Source organism: Crocodylus porosus, unplaced genomic scaffold (genome assembly GCF_001723895.1).
Source record: "Crocodylus porosus isolate Cpor-Errol unplaced genomic scaffold, CroPor_comp1, whole genome shotgun sequence".
In the NCBI taxonomy this organism is placed as follows: Eukaryota; Metazoa; Chordata; order Crocodylia; family Crocodylidae; genus Crocodylus; species Crocodylus porosus.
The window spans coordinates 4,088,072-4,112,791 of NW_017728936.1; the positions used below are offsets into that span (position 1 = coordinate 4,088,072).

General features: G+C 43.2%; 1 protein-coding gene across 3 annotated transcripts in view; it reads right to left on the minus strand.

Moving 5' to 3' along the window:
* ARHGAP32 (Rho GTPase activating protein 32) overlaps positions 1-24,720 on the minus strand; it is a 464,420-nt gene that overhangs the window by 320,511 nt on the left and 119,189 nt on the right. For all 3 annotated transcript variants that reach the window (XM_019546989.1, XM_019546988.1, XM_019546987.1), the window contains exon 2: positions 16,981-17,048. In XM_019546989.1, the coding sequence (XP_019402534.1) occupies positions 16,981-17,048 (68 nt within the window). The remainder of the gene's footprint in view (positions 1-16,980; positions 17,049-24,720) is intronic.

Consider the following 24,720-nt stretch of genomic DNA (forward strand, 5'->3'; position numbering starts at 1 on the left):
AACTCTGCTCACTTCAGATCCACCTCATTCAGATTACCTATTTGAGGTAAACTAATGAGTGAGGGGAAATGACGCCCCTTTGCCTAGAAAGGGGATGGGAGAACATGGAAGCAGAACTAACAAAATACTATTTTTTTTCATCTTTCTAGAGCAGGGGTGGGCAAAATGCGGCCCGCCAGCCCATTCTATCTGGCCCACGGGGCCCCTTAAAAACATTCAGAAAATTAATACTTATCTGCCCCTAGCTGCCTTCATGCGGCCCTCGATGGCTTGCCAAAACTCAGTACGCGGCCCTCCGCCTGAAATAATTGCCCGCCCCTGCTCTAGAGGAAGAAGAGCACCCGGGTTGGGCTGCAGCAGTCTCACATCCCTACCGAGCAGCTGGGGAGCAGAGCTGGGTGCAGGGGAACGTTGTCAGGCGCTTGCTGCTGTTGTGGGATGGAAACAGCTCTCCAGAGTAGTAGCAGGAGAAGGGACAGCACAACCGCTTTGATATAAAGAATACACACTGATGTAAACTCAAAATTCATGCTCATCTTGCTGGGATCCCATGACCCCAGTTGACTTCCTGCCCTTTGGGCGGGGGGCTGGACTCGATCTTCCAAGGTCCCTTGCAGCCCTAATGTGTATGATAATCTATGAAAATGTGGCTTTTGGACACAGGGGAGGGAAAAAAAAAAAAAGAGAGACTGGATATCTTGCTAGTAATTTTTCTAATTACTCTATCTAGTCATTACTCACCACAAAAGGGGGTCGATCAGTCAACCCAATCTTCAACAGAGACTCACGGAGAGAGGCTGGAATGAAAATATGTGGGGGGAGCCGACTGCGGGTGCGAGCAGTAGGGAAGTTATCAGTGCGCCGAGAGCGGGCCCTGAGCAGCAGGAAGGGGCAGAGCAAGGAAGCTGAGAGGGAGAAAGGGATGGCTGGAATCAAGCCTTCTACTATATCGCGCCACGTTGATCCAAGTGCATTCTGCAGCTTTCCCAGATACAAGCTGCAGGGAGAGCTGCATATGTATAGATGGGGAACTATCCCTTGCTGCTGATTGGAGAAGAACAGGGCTGCACAATAGCCAGGCCTCAGCCAATCAGCGGTGAAAGGTGGGGGAAGGAGCATTTTAGCTGCTCCCTTTTGTGCCAGCGGCCCCCGCCCCAGTGGGCTGCACAGCCGGGCCGCAGAGACCGTGAGGACCTCCGTGAAATCTGCAGAATCGCAAACTGAGTAGATCCCTACTTATACAGTGTCATAACACTGCCTGGTTAACAGAAATGCACACAGAAGTCTAAAAAAAAAAAAAAAACCACACAACTTGGATCCAATCCAAAAAGGCTACTAATGAAACCCCCAAGACTACAATCATAACCGTATCTGTGAAGGTGGACCATTGTGCCATTTCACTTGGATTCTGCCTAAGCCCCACCGCAGCATCGTCCTGTTGTGGTCCCATGAGCTAAATTTCCATCCATGGGTATTGCGTCCCCCCAACGGAGGGGCCAAACACTTACCACAACATTAGGTTTTCTGCAGTGACTGCTTCTAGTAAGGATCAAAAATCCTCTTTTCGGCCCCTTCAGTTCACCAAAACTACACCACCCATCTGTTTTTCACTTTGTCTTTCTGTCCTCCCTTTCTCTATCTTTCTCCACTTCGCTGGCTCCCTTCCCAATTACATTTCCTTTTCAAAATCCTAACCCCTTCATCTCATCCCATCATTCATATTACTCCTTACTTCCCTGTTTCCATATTTCATCATCCCACTTTTATTTTACCATTCGTTCCCCAATTTCCTTTCCTAAATCTCCCCCTCTCACCCAACCCCAAACTTTTTTTTTTTCCAAGTCAATTAACCACCTCTTCACTTCTGTTTTCCAGCCCCTAGCACGATTATTTTAAGTGCCCTTTGTGTTGTAAAATGAATATCCTGTTTTAGGTGGCTCTGCTAGTTGTGAAATGTGTTTTGTTGATTACCGGGGTTTGTTTGTTTTCTTGGCTATGTCCTTCTGCTTCCTGTACTCAGTGCTTTGATTCAAAGGTACTTTATAGACAAATAAAATGTGAATGCCATCCTCAATGCAAGTCAAATCAAGTAGCTAAAGTCCTTACTAAGGCAGGCCTTTCTTCCTTGCTATCACACGCTCCTGTCCAGAACGTTTCAAATAAACCATGAACAAGCACTTACAAAGATCTAACAGATCGATTCTGAGATGTTTTAATAAGATTGCAGGGACTCGTCCTGCCCTCCTACCATAAACCCCCCCCGGCCAAGTCACTTGTGGCACAGCACGGTGGCCAAGTTCGTGAGATACTGTATGCGCCACGTATCACAAGTACAAAGCTATTAGAGGATAATACAGGAGGGCAAAGCTTACAAAAAGCCGTGCTGCCCTAGTGAAGCACCCCCCGCCCACCCAGCAGGAGCATGGGCAGGGGCAGCGGTGCGGAGTTGTGCCCCTCACTGCCCCGGCACGAAGTTGTGCTTGCCATGGCAGCATGGGGCTTGCAGCGCCAAGGAGCTTCCCCGCCCAGCCCCGCTCTGCCGGGTCCCGCCTGCTGGGCCACAGAGCTCCCAAAGGCAAGGCAGCAGGACAGGGAGCCCAAGCCTGAAGGAGGTAGCCTGCACCCCTTCCTCTCCCCACTCTGCTCTGGCTGTGCCGCCTAGGAGTGGACAGGAAACCAGGCTCCACTACAGCAGCTGCAGATGACAGCCGGGGCTAGGGCGCTGCTGTGCGGGGGGGAGCAGCAGGGCAAGGGGCTGAGGACCCAGGCCTGTAGTCCTTGCAGGCAGGGGCCCCCTCTGGCAGAGCTGGGGGAGCAAGGGGGCTGTGGGTGGGGAGTTAGCGGCCTGGAGCTGCATCCTGGTGGAGTGAAGGCAGCAGGAGGGAATCCATTATAAAAAACCCAACAATCAAATATCAAAATTTACAGGTACTTAGAATTTATTTTATTATAGTGCCCAACGTACTGGTAGGCTTCCAAATTTATTTAAAATTGTAAATATATCAATAAAACATTGTATTCAGTTGATACCTATATATATCGTGGTATGTCATTTTAATTGCAGATTCAGGGAGGTTTAATCCCAGAATGTGTGATGGTTTTATCAGAGGATTTGCAATTTTTAAACAGAGAAACCAGGATCCCTGGTGATAATACAACCTTACCTATACTTTGATTTATAAATCCTGTTTTGCCAGGGATTATAACAAAGGGATAAACATTTGCTTGGGGATGTAATACCACATACAAAAACTTATTCCACAAAGTCTTTATACATGTTTTGATGTTGCAGAAGAAAACTTCATTAAAAATATGGTTTTGTTTTCAAAAAAAATTACAAGCTCTGGAAACCTTTCTACTCCCCTGCAAAATATCTTTGGGTGAGATGTCTAATTAAATAAATGAACAACACAGAATGGCTTAGTCACTGAGTATTTTTAAAATAAAATTAAACTAGGCTAAAACAAGATGATGCAAGGAGTTCTGACAAGGCATGCAGAGTCAAGTTTTTCCATCCACCGATTTTCATAAGGGCATTGGGATTTTTTCATCCCAGGATACAGTGTAAATAAGCTCCAAAGTCCTTCAGTCACCACTCTCCATCTTTATTCAAACCTCCTTCACCTTTGGCTGGCCATCCTTTGCTCTGCAAAAGAGTAGCAAGATACAGCTGTACAAGCAGAGCATATCAGAGCTACTCCTAAGTTAAAAGCAGCATGTTGCTTTCTGGTGACATGCATTTGCTCATCTCTCCAAGGAAGAAAATTCACTGGTACTGCAGCACCCCTAGGCTGGAGCATGGACAGTGGTGAAGTCCTCTACCCAAGCCCTTCTTCAATGGCAAGCTCTCTCTGGAGGGCCCTGGGGTGACTGCAAGAGAAGGGGAGGGACTTTTCCTGGTAGAGAACATCACAAACTAGATCATGAAATAATGAGCGAGTACAGTTCCTCCTCCTAACTCCAAATTCTGGACTTAAAGAAAAAATCCTGGCAACAGAATTGTATTAACAGCAAAACTTGCTGATCCACCATGGAAATACAGAATTCCTAATACACGTTTCAATGAAAGGCAAACTCAGGCTAAAACGGATGGCAGGGGAGAGGGAAGGAAAAGATCAATGAGCTTCTGCTGGTACACTAGAAGGGCCAGTGCTAGCTCAATCTTGTTCAGTACTTTTATGGGGCAGCCTCTGTAGCACTCAAAAGCCAGAAACAAAACATTCATAACTTTCAAATGCTGGAACTACTCACCAAATGGTCCAGTCTCTCGTCCTTGCCACCAGTAAAACAACTTTATGCCAGCATACTTGCAATTTTTCACTGGTTGGTTAGTCTTGATTTTAGGACACACTTATTTTGATTTTATGACTAAACAAAATGCTTTCTGCAACTGGGATCTCTACCACTTAGTAAAGGTGTCTTAAGAGGCTGAACCAATGTAGCCAATAGGTAACATCAGCTGATAGTCTCTTAATATATCTGTATACTGGAGTGCGTGGATAAAAAGGCGGACCAAGTTCTTTGGGTAAATACGATATCCTTTCTAAGACCAATTCAAATCAAATAGTTGGGAAAAGTTCTTCTTTGCAAGCTTTCAGGTACAAGTACCCGCCATCAGGCTGAGGAAGCATCTGCAGTCGGTCTGTGCTCTTCCTGGATGGAATAATGAAGAAGGCAGAGGCTGCGATGCATGTGAGAAAGCCAGTCACTGAAAATGCAAGGTCTGGAATACAGCATACACACAGGGCAATGAGTACAGGTACATGTGCATACAGAAGTGGGAAGCAGGCAACAAAATTGAACTCATTAAGAAACCAAGAGCTGAAGCTAGGGAAAAAACAGCATGTTTATACTAAACTCTGAGCACCCTGGTATTCAAAAGAGTGGCCCTCCGAAATAGCTCAGGGATCATAGATCAATAAATATTCACAAGAACTCAGCTTCTTGCAGCACTGGGTCCTTCATTTTTCAAAGCTCCTGATGCTTGCGCATCTGAACTTCCATCACGGAAAAGACAGCAAAGCTCCATAGATGAAATGGAAACAGCCCCCTCTAGACCAATAGGTTATTTCCTGATTAAATTTCATCGGTTTAATGAGCATGAAGGATGTAAAAACCAGTAATTAAGGAGGAAATGCACCCAGCCTCTCTTATCTCTACAAGGTACCATTTAAAAGTGCACACAAATCCACAGGTAGCATTAAACAAACTAGGAAAATTATTTGTAACATTTCCGCAGTAATTGGAACTAAGTGAAGATTTCACAGCTACAAAAAAAACGAGACTTCGCTTCATGCCCCGATTTCTGCAGCTTGATTTGGTGCCGTGCTTTTTTTCCTGTTTTCTTATTTATTAGCAGAGGCCTCCAGAATGCAATTACTTGCAGTCTTAATTGTTTGTTACCCAGTTAAAAGCTAAAACAGGATATTTTAACAGTGTTAATCTTTGTAATGTTCCTAAAGCTCGTGCGGGGCTATACAAGAAAGGACCCTGGTAGGCGACAAGGGGAAAACCACCCAACAGGGAGGTTCTGTTGCTGCCGGTACATTGTAGCTGCCTTTGCTGTCACATGAAAGAAAACCGGTCTCGTACAGCACTGTGAAAAACAACATGCCTTATCAACAGTCTGAAATCAAAGACTCGTGAACAGTACTTGTGTGTGTGCTACTACTGAACAAAATTAGTTTAGACTGGAGAGTTGCAGTTAAACAGACAAGTAAAAAATAAGCCGCTGTTTGTTGTTTATAAGCCCAGTAGCATCCTACATATGGGAAAACACCATTCTCCATTTAGCCAAGTCACTGATTAAGCTGACCTCTCTCTCTTGGCTCAGACTCGCTTTCATTATTGGCTAAAGTGGGCTGTTGGCATAAATCAAGCCATTTTCAAATACTTCACAAATTAAAGTTAGCTGATGTAACCCGGTGAAATGATGCGTTTCCTTCAGAAGTACTATCCCCACCTAACCTCAGGCCTTCAGCTTGAGACTCATGATTTCTGGGGCACAGGGGGCTCAGGTTCCTGGGTTATCACATGTTTCATCTATTTGGCGCCCACCCGTGCTCTCACAGGTGCCAAAGCCTATGAAGGGATGCTCAAGACAAAGAGTGAAGAACACAACAGTGGGCTCTGATCTCTACAGATAATAAAGTTGAGTCCTGCCTTATCTTAAAATGCGGAAAATAATTTCACAATATAAAATGTTACTTTTTATTGCGAGTCTCTAAGAGCCCCAACTGATACCAAAGTCCTACTCTCCAGAAACACCTGAAGAGAAGCCAGTGCCCTAACGAACGGGCAGCCTGCTTTGATAAACGAAGCGACTTTGTCGAGGTCACACAGTAGATTTTTGTTCTGGTTGAGACTAAAACCCATTTCTCCCAACTATTGATCCAATATCCGGGCCACTGGAATATGCTGCCCTTACAACCACCCCCCCAAAAAACCTTTTTTTTTTTTTTAAACCGCAACTAAAACATCCAAGGCATCAGAGAGGAAAACAGACTTTTTCCATCTCTGGCTGAAGGACACGTAGCGAAGTGAAGGGTTTCTTCTATCTAATTATGTAATGCTAAAATGAGCCAGACAGGAAACTCAAGTGTTTTCTAAAAATTTCCAAATACTAACAAACCAAACAACGGGCAAGCAGATAGTTCCTCCCTGGAGGTGATGAAAGAAAGTGTGCCCAGCCCAAGCCGAGTATTACTTAATATGCACGGGATGAAAGGCTCTGCATCATCATATAAGCACATGGTTTTCTGCACTGAAGTGCAGGTATTGAAAAGCAACTTTGTCTGAGAATTGAATACAAAACTAATGCAAATGCTAAGTGGAGTACAGGTAAACTCCCCTTTAAAACCAAAATCAAAAGTACCTAAAAATGCAGGCTTGCAGCAGCAGGTACACCATTTACTTCAACCATGACCGCGCAGAACTGAGACTCAGCTCGTCCCTACAAGTACGTATGACACAGCGATGCAACTTCTGGGCAACCGGGGCCCCCTCGCAGCGTGCGACACAGACCTTGCACCCGCACACTATAGGAGATGCTCGCGCCCCCTCCTTCCCCCAACTCCTTCATTAGACGTGAAGCCCTGCCGCCCCCTGCCACCATGCACGCAACGCCTCCACTCTTCTCCCAAATGGGCACGCTGTCCACAGCATAGGAAGCCTGGCTCCTTCCTCTATCCAGTATGCAGCTTCCTCAGTTTGCCCCCCTCCCACCACACCGCCTGACCCCCAGAAGCAGGGGCAGGAGCCAGAAGTGAAAGAAGAGTGAGGGAGCCTGGGAGCTGCCACGGCTGCAAGAGCAATGGGTAGAGCGGTGGCCAGGTGGGAGCCCAAGGACCACATGTTGACCCCTCAGAGCAGGTTGTGGGCTGCCAGTTGGACAGCTGTGGCTTGAAATCACAATGGCTGTACAAGGCTTTGACAAAGTAACCTACACTAAGTTTTCAGTTATGACTCGAGAGTTGAGGCAGTTCAACTACCAAGTATATGAAGGCATTATAGAGCCAGGAACCTGGAGCAGATGCTTTTCAGCTCTGGGCTGAACCTGCTCAAAGCCAGCAGTTGCTATATGCATATGAGAGGTGGAGCATGTACAGTCCAGCCCACGTGCTACTTCCCCGTGCACAGCAAGTTAAAGCTATAACCATCCCAAACCAGACATTTTCTCTCTGGATTACAGTGGCAGCTATAAGCGCTTTCTACTTGTGTATTGCATCTACCATTTCATCTGAAAATCTCTGGGGCCTTTCTTTCATGCTTGTAAGGCTGCCTCTGTCACATCCTGTTGGCATGAAATAGCAGTGGTTTTCCTTTGTCAGCAGCATATGAAATAAAGTCAGCATTCTCTTTATCTAACCAGCTGCTGATGGGATCATGAACAGAGCTGAGAAGCAGCAATAGTGTCTAGGATGCTACTAGTCAGAGTCTGCCCTAAATCCTAAACAGAGAAGAAAATGGAAAGGGCAATCCAGGCAAAAAGGACAGAAAGAACTCTGCCTTCGCCCCCAAAAACTCATACATATAAGAACAGTCCTTTCAGCTATAGTTTGGGAGCCTCTTTATACTCCCTTACACAAAATGCAACAGGACAGGCATAAGTTGGTCCTATGTTCATATTCTACATGGCAAAAGCCCCTTTTCAATATCTATTGTATTTGTCAAATATTTATTGGGTTACAAGTGAGATAAATTATAGTGTACATGCTTGGTCTTATGCAGCTACAGGCTATATATGTATACTTGAGAGCAAGCAAATAGCCTTTATCATGAACAGAGGTGCATATTCAGGAACACTACATGAGACTCCAATACCTAGAAGGGCGATTTCTTCCCAGAAAGAAAACTGTTGGCTATTTTTCAAGTCGTGGGAAAAACTTTAAGATTTAAAAAGTCTTGGGACTTGAATTTCTAATTTCTAGCTGTAAACTGGAAGAGATTCACCACATTCCTTAGTCTTCTTCCATAAGAAAAAAAAGAAATAAGAGGTCCAGACTCTAACAACTGCTATACTGTAGGTGGGTGAATCATGAACACTGGCATATAGAAAGCTGTAACATTGAATAAATATGTTATCATAATCCATTTTTTTTTCCATATGTACATATTTTTCAAAAGAGACTTTATATTTGTCAACACAAGAAAAAATTTGAGAATCCTCTTTGAATATAAATATTTCAATAGCTCAAAGATAATAAAAACAAAAACCGATTAACTGAGACTGCTGGAGCATGGTAATTACCACGCTCCAGCAGACTCCGGCATCCCTGTGCAGAACAATGGCAGCAGGGGCACTTTAAAGCTCATTTGGAGCGCTCCCCCACCCCACTCCCAGACGACGTGTATAAAAGCCCTGAGGTTTTAATTTATGGATCAATATTTACTGCCTTGCACAAATGAAAAAGACTGATTGGACAACATGAACTGAAAAAATGAAGAAAGCATAGTTTTCTTTCGTAACTGATTTAGAGAACTAAGCACAATTATTGCATGTAGGCAGTGACACGTTGCTCAGAAGGGCTGAACGTACAAACGATCACACTGGAATCTAAAGTACCATAGTTATCCTCTTAAAGCAGGGGGCTAGCTATGGTTTCTCTAATTTCACGGCATGGTCACCCTCCACAAATGCTGAATATTTATCCATCACAAGCTTGTTTGTAAAGTGCTTTGAAAACGTATGACGCTTTGTTATGCAATTGTTTAAGTATGTACATGCTACCATTGCAGAACAAAACAATGTCAAAAACTCACAGGGGACAAGCTCCTTGGAAGAACTAAGTGGGGTCTAAGCATGTGAGCTTAGCTGAATTTCTCTATTTCACACTTCTGAGCAGTGCATTCTTTCTTTCAAGACAAAACCTACCAACTACCCCATCAGATGTGCAATCTTAGTAACGGGCATCCTATTACAGATACAGAAACGCTTCTGAAGGTAGCAAATAAGAAACCTAGAACTGAATAGGCATTTCACTGACTGCAGTCTCACTAAGGAAGATGTGTCAACTACATTGTAGCAAGTTTTGTATTGCCCATCACGTACGGAAGCCTACCGATTGTAAAACAAAAGAATACCTTGCACAGAGCTGTTTGACAGTCTACCACCCTAATGATTTCTAAGGCTAAGCTCAGACAGTCAAAAAGCGCTAGATTAAATTGATTCAATCTTTGCAGGTTAGTTTAAACTGCGTAGATTAAACCAATAAGTGAGCGAGCAGACATTCACTTTTGATTCCAGAAATGCAGCTGCGTGCCTGCAGTGGTCCAGGCCAGAAGCCAGGGAGGCACCAGAGCACACCTCCCTGCTCTGTTGGGGTAGACAGCTTGAATCTGGAGGGGATTTGGGACACACAATATAACCTAAATCAGTCAAGTCTGATGTTACATCCATCCAGGTTTATCTTAAACTGGTTTCAACCATTTTGAAAGCAGCTTGTGCGCACTGAACTCGTGTTGCGTTACAGATTTGAACTGGTTTCCAGTCATTTATACCAGTTTATGTGTAATGTCTGTCCCTAGCCTAAAAAAGAGGTATTCAGTAGCAAGGAAAGATAAAAACAATGCTCTGTCCAGTGTAGTCATTCATTTCGCCAGTCAGAGCCATAACCACCACAAACTTATAGGCTTCAGAGGAGATGGACATACGAAACTCACTTTCAAAAGGCAAAAAAGAAGAGCACACACAACACACAACCCTGGAAACAGGCAGCTTACTAGAATCTGGTGTATAATTTTAGCCAAGCAACACATAAACCAAACAAGAAGAGCAATAAAGTGATATAAGTTACACTGGCGTAGGTATTGTATGCCTGCAGCTATCCTGGAATAATCACTAGACCTAGGGCAAACAGGCTCTTCACAGCTCCCACCCATCAAATGGCAAAGTGTTGCAATAATGCCAACTACAGCAGCTACCAGAGAATAAACTGGTAGCCTGTCCGCTGCAAGTCCAAATGGTATGTACATCAGTGTACAAAAATTAATACCAAATTACGCCAGCATTAACATACTATATATCCAGGCCTTGAATCTCGCTTGGAAACCTTCTAGAAGATCAGCTTTCCTTTCAAATATCACATCCAACCCAAATTATTTATTTATTTTACAAATTAAAACAAGATCAAGAGGCCTTTCCATAATCTTAAATTGGTAAAGAAATGCTTGATTGAAAACATGTTATTTATAGTTCAAACAGGAACATCCACAGCCAATTTAATTCTTATTCACTTAATGCCAACGTTTAAGAACTAGTAAACTGGGTATCCAATTATCGCTCATATTGTACAAGGGAGTGCATCTAAATGAAGATTATGAAATGGGCATTTAACTTCCTTTTAAATTGGGAAATGACAATGTTCAAAGTAACAATTACCTACAGAAAATGTTTTAAAGATATAAGCAGTCGTTACTACAAAAAGGTTTTAACCAAGACTTTAAAAAAATGCTCTCTGGCTATTGACTGCTTTTGCTATTCTAGCCTCTCTCTCCTACCAGTGCTGGAACTGGAAGGCATCTAGGGCTTCTCAGTTTCGACAGAACACAACCCCTGCGGGAAGATGACAACTGGGACATGCTGGGAATCTGAACTTGAGGAGAAATTTATCTAAATGTAACTGGATAAGACTGGGAGGGTAATAAACTTCATATTTTAAGACCTGCTACTTCTGTCTTTAGTTGTCTTCCTTATCGCTTCTATTGCAAGCCCGTCACCATGGCCTGCTAGTGCATACTTGATAAAAAGACCCTTATTTAGTAATGATACTAAACTAATGTTTTTGAAAAATGCCTGTATATAAATTATAAATGGACCAAATTCTGACCTTAGCAATGGCTTCCTGTCTACACTGCAAATGCATGACTATCTTCTGGGGTAGTGGTTTTCAACCTGTTTTTTATCTTCAGACCCCTAAGTTTTGAGTGGAGGTGCAGACCCCTTTGAAAATTTCAAATGGCGGTGCAGACCTCTTTGAATTGTAAATGTGGGTATTATTCACCTACTTTCGACTGATCTTAGTTATTTTGGGGGGATCCCTTAGACACAGTCTGCAGATGCCCAGAGGTCCACAGACGACAGGTTGAAAACCACCGGCATCTAGGGGGTGGAATCAGACCTTATACTGCCGCAAGTTAAAGGATTCTTCTTTAAATTAAGTCGTCCGACTGAGTTTACAGAGCGGGAAGTCCTGATTTCTCTCTAGCACATCAGTAAGAAGTTCTGAATAGCAGTGGAGCATGAAACATGACAATGGCAGCCACAGATTTGTTACAATAATAAAGCCTTTAAAGATTTGCCTACCAAGTTGTTGTCCATTTAAAAGACCCTATTTAAAGGTGTCTTGTTAGGGGAACTAATAGAGGAAAAAAGGACCAGAAGGCAGGTGTTTTAGCAGGAGCCATGAAGGAGGAATTGTCAAGAACTGTTGCTGTTATTCCCACCTTTGTTCAGAGAGGTAATTAGCCATGTTATTCTGAAGTCAGGCAGGAGGCAGGGTAGAGGGGCACCTTATCTCTGCCTCCAATTCAGCTACTCTGTATGGTGTACAGTTATCCAGCTTTAACCTTACCCAGCCTTTATTTCTGATCAAAGGAAAAACCACCTCAAAAGAGGAGTGAAATTCACCTCTAAGCAGAGGGGCAATACAGAATGAATACTTTAAAACACTGCATAGGTGGGATGCAAACAGTGCTTAGGTCTTATATGAGCCCTGTGCTGGTCTGGTGGGTGAAGCCTAGTGTACACTGGGAAGAAAACCCACGTGTCATTTTATCACTTTACAAGAACTAACCTATACTCAGTATCCCTCACCCAACCACTCAGAAATCATGAGTCGGGTCTCAAATAGTCACTAGGCTGCCTTAAAATTGAGTTTAAGAATAATAAAATAAACATTGAGCTCTATTTTGTCTTCTGCCTTCCAAGACTTTTTGGCTGCATTTCTCTGCAGTTACAGAGAAAATTTTTTTTTTCTTTTTTTTTTTCTTTTTTAAATATACACCAAAATCTTCACCTAGTCGCATGCAGTCAGCAGCTGCAGCTTTGAAGAACAGAAAAAAAATGGCATGAGAATTACCAACACCACTCGTTTCTCTTGCCTCAACTTTAACCTACTAGTTCAGCAGAAAAGATAACAAACCAACCTGGTAGTCTATTTGTGACTTGTCATTACATTTAGCTTTTCTACTCTTGGGAGGCTGGGGGTGGTCATAAAGGCTGGCAGTGAAATAAAGATGCCCTGTGTTTAAACCAAACAATGCTCAGAGAGGACGCCAGGCCACAGTCTTCTCTCATTAACTTCATCATTGGCAATCCCTCATAGTTGAGGATGGTTGTCTTCCATGACTGCTTTCTCTGTGCGTCCTTCAGCATGAAAGCAAAGTAACCATGCTGTTCTAAAATCTAAAGCATCCCTGGTTTACAAGATCGGCCACAGCTACCTTTTTATGTTTAACACCATCCAGAAATGAAAACTTGACTTATCAAACAATGTCAGATTTGTTTAGGAACAACCCAGCATGTACTAAGAAAAAAAAAAAAAAAAAAACAGTTGGAGGAAATTCAGGCTAAAGCAGTTGCTATGGTTAATGGTTTTTAGGAACTTGTGTTTCCAACAACAGGGGGCCAAGAGAAGACAGAAGAGAGAGGGAATACAAGGCTTTTCTCACTAAGTCGGCTTTCAGGTATCCAACTGAAGACCAAAAAAAGAAAGAAAAAAACCATCATTACCAAGGTGATGAGTGTTAAAGGGAATATTAATGAAAGAGCAAAAGCTAATTCATTTTTCCCTCTGCCCCTAGTAGATCAGGAACATGCAAGGAGCTGATGATTGACCTTCATCAAAAAACATGTGATGGAAAATCCACATCTGGCACATCCCCGTTTGTGCAGTGTTCGGCTGAACTCTGGGCAGAACAAGCAACATATTTTAAATGAGCACAAGTCACCCAGATGGCACCCCTGTGCTCTCCTGGCAGCAGAATTTACTAGTGCCTGTTCAACTTAAGAGAACAAGTAGATTTAAGATTCTTATTTTATCCTGCCAGACTATAGGCCTGGTGCAGAGAACAGACACACACCCACCTTTTCTCCACACAAAAGGCACTAACTAGTACAGTGCTTTGAGTTACAGTAACTAATTCAGAAGGCCCCCACACAAAACAGAAGAGACTTTGCACCCTCCTAATTAATTCTGATTAGCTCCAACTTCTTCACGACCCTTATTATTGTTCCTATCTTCTTACACATATCTTCTACAATATTCAGGTAACTAATATCTCCAAGTGGTCTGCAAATATTTATAATTCAGATGTCATATATATATTATGTAGGAATTGGAATAAGCTGGCCATCACATGAGGACCACTAGAGGTGCACTGATGCATTGGTCCATATTGTATTGGCACTGATAAAAGGAAAAAATTGACATTGCTGGCAAATGGCATTTTCTGGCTGATGTGGTTGCTAACGCTGGCAATAAATGCTGTGTGCACGCATGCAGCCACAGCATGCACGTGGTCAGGACTGCATCCCAGCAGCTTGGAGAGAAGCGTCTGGCCGGTAAGTCTATAGGGGGAAGGGGTGTGGAGGAGGGAAGGCGTGGGACTGGGGGCAGCAGATCGAGGCCCATCTGGTGAAGGAGGGAGTGGGGCTGGGGAAGGGGAAGGGGCAGGGGCTGAGGCAGAGGCAGGTGCTGCCCAGCTGAGTTGGGGTGGGGTGCAGGACAGAGCTGCACATGCCCCCAGGAGAGGCATGAGGGGCATGTGCCCCCTCCGATCTGTGCACAGGGCGAGGGCAGGCTGTCGCTGAAGGCAGGGGCTGGGACTGCTCCAGCCTCTTCCCGGCAGCTGTGCTTGGGGCTGGTGGCAGCAGCACTGGGGGGGAGGACTACAGGGGGTTACAGCCACCCCAAAAATTGCCATAGCCCCCCTCTCAGCACCTCTGCTACCCGCCACACCCAGCCCAAGCACAGCCACCAGAAAGAGGCTGGAGCAGCCCCAGCCTCAAGCATGTAGTGGCCAGCCCACCCTCATCCCATGCATACATCGGGGCAGGGAGGAACATGCCTCCCTTTGGGGGTGCATGCAACGGCAAGAGCAGCAACCCCCCCCCATCCCTGCACTTCCTGAATGAGCTGCTGGTTCCATCCCACGCCCTGCCCCACCCCAGCTGTCCCTGCCCCACTCCTTCCCTCACAGCAGGGGCCTCAATTTGCCCCCGCCAAGTCCCCTCCCTCCCCCACTTGCCCTTTTCCCCCCCAACAGACTTACCAGCTGGATGCTATTTTCCAAGCCACCAGGCAGCATATCAGCAATCGGCCTAGTATCAGCCAATACAGCTGGAAAATAATCAGCCATCAGTATCGATCAAAAACAATCTTTACTGGTGTACCCCCAAAGGACCACTGCTTCTTACTAGAAGGAATGAGAACTAAAATACATCACAGCATCTGAAGAGATTTTCCTTTCCCTCACATGGTAGGAATTCTCCTCAAATTCTTGGAGAACTTGATACCTAATCTCCACTATTATCACAAGCTGTGAAACCCAGGGTGGCTGCACAACTATTATAATGTCTTTCTCCCCATTTTAACATATAGCTGAAAAAGAGAGAGACAGAAGTCACATGTCTAAGGTTATACGATTAATCCATTTTGAACTAATTCAGCTTCCAGTTCCATGCACTAAGCAGAAAGCTTGATTACCTCTATGCCAGGTTTTACTGCTGTTCTGCTCTCAGTAATATAATCATGTTAATCCCAATCATGATGGAAATGTGTTTCTTACTGCAGGGCAAGTATGTCTTCATACTTCTGAGCTATATATAGAACCCAAGCTGACAAGTAATAACAGGAAGGGGGGGGAAAAAAAAAAAAAAGGAGTGGGTTTTTAATTACATAGCTGGGGATTTTGAGTCTCTTCCCCCCTGCCCCCCCGGTCATCAGAGGACACCGTGTTCATCTTAAATAGGTTAAATTTGCTTTTCATGAGTATTCCCATTGCTAAAATTTGCAGGACAATTAAGAAAGCTTACGATAGTACTACATTTATGATAAGCTAAGTTAAGCAATGAATGGAAACAATGCTATTTCTACTTCTATATGCAACATGCTATAAATTACAGGGTCATGGAGCTGAATAAGAAAACCTGGAGTGAGAGCCAGAAGATCAAAGTAAGTTGACTGATATGAAATACTGACAGGCTAACAAGAAAGGCTGCATTCAAGGATATTCACTTACGCGTGATTCATCCCTTCTTCTTCCATGGAGGGAAACCATATGAGGCATATTTGGCAATGATAGCAGGTAAGGGTGCCAACAGAGTGGAACGGTTACTCTATATCATTCCCTTCTCCCTGGCAGCCCTCAAGAGTTGAGGAAGCAGCTTTCAATATATGATCTTCTCAAGAGGCAGCACTTCTCTGCACCTATATGTTTATCTTGGGGTGCCAAAGTACCTTTGAAAACTGATGATCTTGTCTGACTTTCTGCACAGCATAAGCTAATGATTTCCACATCAGGTCCTTAACTTCTGATCAAGATAGACATCTCTTTAGCAGCAGCTCCTGGAAGTAATGCTGTGGTTTTGGAGAATCCATCTTATTTCCGGTTAAGTTTTTCCAACACTTAATGACTTTCACGGTTAAACTTGCACCTCATTTCTAGTTTGAATTTGTCCACTTCCACTTTTTACCATGTGATTCTCTTTACACTTTTATCTACCAATTTAAAGCGTTCTCTCTTAATATAAAACCTCCCTCATGCAAGTACTTAGCAGGCAGGACCGCGATTAAATATTTTCTTAACCTTCTGGATCAAAATAGACTGAGGTTTTTAAGTGTCTCATTGTAAGACAGGTTTTCCAAACCACTTCTTAGCCTTGTTGCTCTTATCAGGGCCCTCCCACATACGTGATATCCTAAGTATGATCAACCTTCCTAATAGGGTTTTTTTTTTCCTTTTTAAATAGAAATGCTGCTTGTGACTGGTTAGCCAGAACAGATAACTCTTTAGACATTCAATTTTCTCCTTATCTAGAGCTTAAAAATGTACCGAAGGGGTAAACTTTCACTTAAATGTTCTGGAAGGAGTTTGCTATTTTTAAATCAATACTTCTCATTTTTCACTCAGTGATCTCATGAAAATGGAAATTTGAATTATCCTTAGCAATTAATCTTACCAGTCCTATTTTGCCAATTTTAGAACGTGTTTTAGCCCCAAGTTGCAACCAACTGAAGCAGCAGCTTGTTATTTCTCAGAGAAATTAGAGGAGCATTTACTGATTTGATAGTTAGACAAGAATTGGTGGCTCTGAATACAAAGAAAAAATGCTACTATGGTTAAAAAAAAGAAGACATGAACAAAAAGACATTGCGGTGAAAAAATTCCAGGCACATACTATTAAGCTGAATGAAATACAAGTTACTGCCGCCATGAAAATTAAAGAAGCCAAGTTTTTTGTTTGCCAGAGTTACTCACTTATGTTGATCTTGAAAGAAAAGCCTGTATTTGATGCTGGAGAAGTCCAGTTTTTCTTGGGACTGGGTCTGTTTAGTATAAGAATAAAACATTGCAAAACTGAAAACCAAGCCTTTTTGGAAGAGTCTTATAAAAATAGCAGAAATATTCTCTTTTTAAGTATTATTTGATTGGTTGGCTGGTTTTTGTCCATTGCTTTTGGGGGGGGGGGGACTTTTTTTGGTTAATCATCCTACAAAACAATGTGGTCAATACGACACTTGCTCTAACAAGAACTCATGAAAAATAACATTTTTTGTTACTCTATATTTTTACAGCAGTATTCCATAAGATATATTATTTCCTACTTATGGAAGAATTGTCTAGGTAGGATTCAATACATTGTACAGAATATGTTGTATTTGGTTTCCATATACAATATCAGGAATTTCCAAATGAAATTCCAAATGAACGAGAAAAAGAAAGGCGACTTTGCTGTAAGATCTCTTTTCAGAAATCTTACAGAAATGTAAAATTATGCAATATGTAAATTCAGATAAGACCTTCAAAATGCATTATTTCTTTACTGTAGCATTATTCACTACTTAAAGGGCAAAGATGATAACTCTACCAACAACAAAAATGTTTATACAAGAAAAAATGTTCAATTGTATTCCTAAGAGACGGTAATCTCGTCTTGCATAGTGATCTTGGAGACCTATGGTCTTGAGTAACGCAGTATCAGGATACAGACTTCCCTCGCTTTACGCAGGTTCTGTATGTGCAAATTCGCTCTTATGTCATGACCCTTTTTATATAAGAAATTCGTTATATGCAAGATAAATTCACTCTTACGAGATAGGTGTGGTGGGAGCCTGCAGTCAACTGCTTTGTGTGGTGCATTGTGGGAGTGACGCACACCAAAATATAGTCTACTGTGTGGATCTCTGCTCCTCGCTGGTTGATTTGAGTTATGTAGGAATGCACGTACAGCATGAAGTGAGGGAAACCCATGCCCCAAATGCTTTGTAGACACCATTACATAATCGCTCCAGTGCCCCCTCTATATAGGTGCCCCCACTCACCCACCCCTAGTTACATTAACCACTGGACTACATTTTCTCCCTAATTAAGTTTCATGATGGATTAGTTAAATCCTTTACTTGTTACTTTGGGTGTGCATGCATGAATCAGACTCCTTAGTTTCACTTCCAAAGGCAGGAAAACGTGTTAAGATTTTTTTTTTTTTTAAAACGACTCAGATGCAAAAATTTACCTAAGCCGGACCCTGTAATACTCTTTCAATTTGTATTTATTCACACACACACTTTATATACATAAATCTGGAAGATACTGGTCAAGGTAAAGAAATTCTCTTACTCTGGGAACAACTTGGGTTCACTTTGAGCCTGTCTACATACTTCAACCCACCAGCTCCAACTCAATACAAGCCATATAGGGAGAGGTAGTTAGCCATCTTAGTCTGAAGTCAGACAGAAGACGAGGCAGAGTTGCATCCTGTAGATTAACTATGTCTGAGATGCATAACACTCTCTGAATTAGTTAGTCTATAAAGGTACAACTCTGAGCTGCCACCAACCATGTAGACCGGGGCGGGCAATTATTTCGGATGGAGGGCCACTTACTGAATTTTGGCAAGCCATTGAGGGGCACATGACAGGCAGGCAGGGGCAACTAAATATTAATTTCCTAAATTTTTAGGGGCCTCGTGGGCCAGACAGAATGGCCTGGCAGGCCGCATCCAGCCCACGGGCCACATTTTGCCCACCCTGACGTAAACAGTCCTACAAGCCCTGACCTCTCAAAGCAGCTTTCAGCTGCCACTACAAGATCTTTATGAACAGCTACAAATTGAAAAATTAATGTTCTGATAAAGAAAAACAATAAAGAGCCTATATACATGAAAATATTCTCCTTCATCATATATCACCAGCTGCTCACCAAAGGAAGCATTATTATTGGAAGCAATATGCTATTTCATGCCTTTCTCAGGACTTAAAACTATCACACAGCCAAAGAAAGGGTGGCTGAAGCATGCACACTCTGCCCTCACTTATCCTTTAAGACGTAAAAATTCAGTATTAAAATCAAATTTAAACAACTTCAAATACTCAGCTGAATATTACAGAACAAGGATTTAAAGCATCACATTTCCCTTCACTTTAACAGGGAGCATCATCCCAGGAGAAATTACTTCATTTTCCTTAATCTGGTTCATGATATTCCCATTTTGTTATGTCAACATTAGTCAAAGTAGCTGGTGCACTAGGCTGACTCCTGCATGCTGATGGTATACAAAAAACTAGAAGTAGGTCACAACGGTGGAGACAGACGGGATCTGCCCACAATTTCTCCTCGTTTAGACACCACAGTAGGGCCAACTTCCATTGCATTATGATGTATACACCTACAACCACGTATCCTGCACACTGTTCAGCATCAAATATTTTTTTTAAACACAGCAGCCGCTGATTTGAAATCCCTCAATTCCAGAATGGGAGGTACTCAATTTAAGGCCCTTCAGGCCAAATTTGACGAGAAGCTGACCACTCACTGACTTCAGTAAGAGAAGCAGCAGTCACTTTTTCAACGGCTCCTGCCTCCCAAAATTTAAACCAGAACTGGACTGGTACCACACTCTTGCAGGTATTTGCAGTGTAGTACTCTACACTAAATAACAGCTTACCGTTACTGCTATCTTCTGCTTATATTATCAGACACCTAAAACAGGAGGGAATGGGCAGTCCCATAACACCCTAGCCATAGACATTACTCCGAGTTAACGACCGTATTAATTTGGAATGATTCTGCATGACAGGAACAAAAGAGGACATGGCTGGTATCTTTGGTACCAGTCTTAAAGGACATGCATTTAAAACGGTGTGACCATTTTAATAAGGAAGCTTTCCTTCCTCTGAAGCATTTTTGTCTTCTCTGTGACAGCATAATGCAGCTTATCCTCTATCCTCAGCAGTTCTATTTTTATAAATATGACTCACCTTCGAACTGCTTCTGAGTCACTGTTGTTCTTCCACCTTCTCGATAACAAAAAAACGTAGCAAAATAAAATGGAAATAATGGCCCATTCCTAACATTCATCCCAGAACGCTGGAAAATAGGCGTTTCAGTGATTTGATCAGAAGTAAGCAGGGAGAGAAACTACAGGCCCCAATAACCCGTCCTCGTGACTTTTCTGTTGCCCCATCTATAATATTGGTGCAATACACAGAAACTGGAAAAGCCAAATCCTGATCTACGTGCATTGCAGCAGTTTCAGAGGCATCTCCAAAGGTCAGGCAAGTAGAACAGTTATTTCTTTTACTATGGTCTCAAAAGTGTTTGTTTGTTTGTTTTTTTATTGCTGCCTTTTTATTGAAGACATTCACTTAAAAGAAAAAAGATGGCAAGAAAGGCAGTGAAGCTTGGCAGGAGACCTGGAGAGACATGTCCCAAGAGAGCTCCCATGTAAAGTCTGGAAAATGCAACATCTAATCTACTTTGGTACTCTGTGGACTGTGAAGGATACAAGTATTTTGCAGATGGTGATCCTGATATGAAGGATGACTAAAAACCTCTCCAGATTCAGTCTTCCTAGTATACCAAAAAGGAGGGGAAGAGAACAAAGCTCCCTTGCCTCTCCACTCACATCACTCTCATTTAGATACCTCCTAGCTGCCTCTTCCCTCTCTTCTTGAATCTAGGAAGAGAAGGCCTCCTCCCTACACATTGCATTTATGCCGTGATTAACAAATCAGCTGATTGTTGGCCCACAGGGACTGTAACGCGGCTGGTTCCAGACCGCTGTGCTGTCCTCCGGCGGAGCTAACTATCAGCTGGTTGTCAGCACCTGGCCTTCAAATTCGCTGATACGGAGGAGCCCAAGTACGGCACAATTCAGATCTGAGCCCCAATCTCCAAGTCATGCATTCTGGCAGCATTGCCCTCGTCTAGTCGGCTGCTGATGGTTGGGTTCTGGGATCAGATCCCATCACGCCCTTAAACAAACGTCTGTCAGTGGCCTAAAATTTCCCTGCTTTGTCAGGGGAAAACGTTCTCAAGTCTGCCTCATCACGGGACTAAAGGGAGTCAAATTATTTTTCATCAGCACTTTCCCCACACCGTTTACCTATTAGCTATAAAAATCACGTTGATTTTTTGCGCCATAGAAGGGAACAGAAAACCAATGCACGCAGGAGCTTTGCTGCAGTGAAACGAGATGTAGACACGGTGTGCTCAGGGCCCGAGGGATGGATGATCACGTTCGAGTTCCCCCTCCAGGAGGCTGAGAGTGAAGCTATAAGCAAGGACGGGGGCCAACATTGAGAACCTCCTGGCATTACAATGTTTGGGGGACCAATTTTGTTTCTATCCAACGCCAATCATTTTCTCTTCATCCTCCTAAGAATGTCCCCATAATTATATTTTGTGTTTGGTAAAGAAAAAATGGTAAATACTCAACTGGTGGTGGTGACTTCCCCCACTAGTAATAATTGCTTTTGACTGTACACAGTAGACAATTCTCTTCTCATGTGCTCAGTGATGCCTTAGCTATTCCACTTAATTACTAACCATAAAAAGTGGTCAACTAATACTAGGCCTTTGCAAACCAAATGACATTTTATTCAAGTCTCATTTTTCTTGTGGGTTCTATTCATAATTATGCATCTGTTTCCCTGCAGCCATCTTATTCATTCTCACACTCCCTCAAATACTTCCAAGCCTATACTTAATCTTTGCAAAATCCAGTGCATGACCTATATCAACTCATGCGGAGTAGGACCTTTCTGTTCTCTCTCGCAACGCTGCATTCGGTCCTCTACAGCAATTTTATACATTTAACATATATACAATCTAATGGGGGTGGTAATCAGGATCGACTTGGATTTCAGTAAATACAGTTGCCATTATAGTTGTAAACATCTGTAAAGGGAGTCTAATGTGGACAGCTCATGCTAGGCACCATATACAGTACAAAACTTAAGTCATCATATGCACCTTGTTCATAAGGGCAGGGCTGCCCAGCAGTTCCTTTCTCTCCCCCCACTCCACTTTGTGGAAAAAGAGCAGATGAAGAAATACTCTCAAATCACTAGGCTAGGAGAGTCCCAAGGCATGCTCCTGCCCACCCTGGACTCTCTTTATCAGCTGGGAAAGTCATTTAATTAAACCTCATGCCATACTTCCTCGGATGGCTCAAGGACCGCAACAGATATCATGCCCTATCTGCATTTGATTTTAGCAGGCAAGCCCTGGGAAAGAGAATTGACTCTGCCTTTCTTCACTTAAACAATAATTTTGCTCTGCTGCCTAATTAGACTATGCTAACTAATCTGCTCCATTGCTTGTAGAGAAAGGAACGCAGCAAATGTTAAGTTTTGGGCTCAAAAAGCTACAAATGATTCCCTTTTACAAGGCATGGTCTTCTTGCCCCCAGCTCACTCATCAGATGCTCATGTCCAGGACCATGCTTTCTATAAAAATGAAGCTGCTTCTTTATGACCTACAAACAGCCAGGAGAGGCAGTAAGGAGGCAGAAGAAATACAAAGGGCAAAAAAGCAGGGCACAACTGTGCAAACCTTTTCTCACAAAGCTCACCCCAGTGATTCATTGGAATCATTCTCAGGAGAAATACTTTTCAGGATTAGGCCCCTGACCGATATTTAAACCAAGCATGGGCTATTTAGTAGCTCTGGTCCCGGAATAACTTAGGCAGATGCTTAAAACATAAGAATTGCCATTTACTGGGTCAAACCATAGGTCTATCTTGCCCAGTATCCTGTGTCGCACTGTGGCAGAGAGTAGATGCTGAAAAGGAGAGTGAATTGGGCTTTTTCCACTGTTCCTCTCCCACTTGCAGCCTCCAGCATTTAAGGTCTAGGAAACTCTGATTCACAGGCTGTACCCCCAACTCCCATACTCAGTAGCTACTGATGCTCCTTTCCTCCGAGAATTTGCTCAGTCCCTTTTTGAATCTGGCTAAACTGTCAGCTTCCACATCTGGGGGCAATGACTTCCACACTTCATTTACATGCTGCGTGAAAAATAACTTGCTAGTTTTAAACTACCTACCGAATAGTTTTATTTTATGGCTACTGCTTGTATTGCGAGAGAGTATGTAATAAATCTCTGTTTACTTTCTCTTTGCCATTTAAGCATTGGAGTACTGTCCTATCAAGGTCAGTGAAACTACCCTGAGTTATGCATAGGCATTGCAGGTTTAGGACATGGATTTATGTTTTCCCACCAGCTCGGGAGGATTTGATTAGTTTCAGGAATTTTACTGTAAAAATGCTGCACCGTGCACCAGTTTCTACACTGGTCCCCCCCTAAACTAGGGGTGGCTAACTGAGGCATGGGTGCCACAAGTGTCACAGGCAGCCTCTCTGTGGCATGTGACAGACTGGGGAGGAGACAGGCAGCGCAATGGCAGGGAAAGCAGACAGAAGAAAACAGAGCATCAGATCAGGCAGGGGAAATGGACTGGAGTGGTACTCAAGGAGGGTGCAGAGCTAATTCGTGGCATGCCTGACAAAAAGGTTAGCCCACATTGCTCTACACCAGGGGCGGGCAATTATTTTGGGCAGAGGGCTGCTTTTGCCAAGCCATTGAGGGCCACATGACACAGGCAGCCCAGGGGCAGATAAATATTAATTTTCTACAATTTTTAGGGGCCCCGCAGGCCAGATAGAATGGCCTGTCGGGCCTCATCCAGCCCCCGGGCCACATTTTTCCCACCCCTGCTCTAAACCATGGATGACAAATAAGCAAATAATAATTGCCTGATCTGGCTTTTTTTTCCTCAAAACTTGGCAGCAGGGATGTTATGTGCAGTTAGACTACAAACGCTCTCTCAACGGAAGCAGAAGTCACCAAGGACAAAGGTCTGATTTTCAGTGGTTTTTAAACTCGCCTGACTATCATTTAAGATTACAAAGAAGCTCTTTTAAATGCCCACGTAGCAATGCCCGATTAGATTTTTTTCACTTGTAAAACATTCTCTTCATTTCCAATCTTCCCAACTAAAGATAAATAGGTACATTTTGACCCCATACATTTTCATGACATCTTTGTAAAGCTAGAATAGAAAAACGCATTTTTTTAACCACACAGGACCAGGGAGGTTATCATTTCTCAAAACTTTTTAAAGAAAAGTTCATTTGTCTATTTAAAGCCAAGTATCCTTCAAAATTTGAAATACAAATCAGAAATCATGATCTAATTAACCACTTCCCTGGAATCTTAAAGGACAGAAACAATTTGCTAGCAGTGAGCATGACTGACTGAAAATCAACCTAGTACAGAACAATCAAGGCCCCACAGACCCATTCAGGACCCTCATGGAAGGCATAAATTAGGCTTAATTGGTATGCAAGGCCTCCTTCAGGAAGATGAACTGCATTGCTTGTGAATACCTTCCTTTAGCATTACAGCATGTTGCACCATGTGCTGGCCAGACCCAGGATTGAAAAACACTTCCTGGGGGGGGGAAAAAAAAAGGGGGCTTCTTTGAACTGCCGCATGACTCTGAAAAACAAGTGCATGTGAATGGCACCTTCCTGCTGCAAGCTCATCACTATCCAGCATCAGATCGGCTTGCTTTAATGACAAAAACAAGTCAAAGCCTTTTTAGTCATCTTGTGCATCAAAAGGACTGCACACCAGGCTTCAATTTAAGCCCACCGAGAACTGTGCGGCAGTGGCATGACTGCACCAGTGACTGAGGGAGGATTTTAAATGCA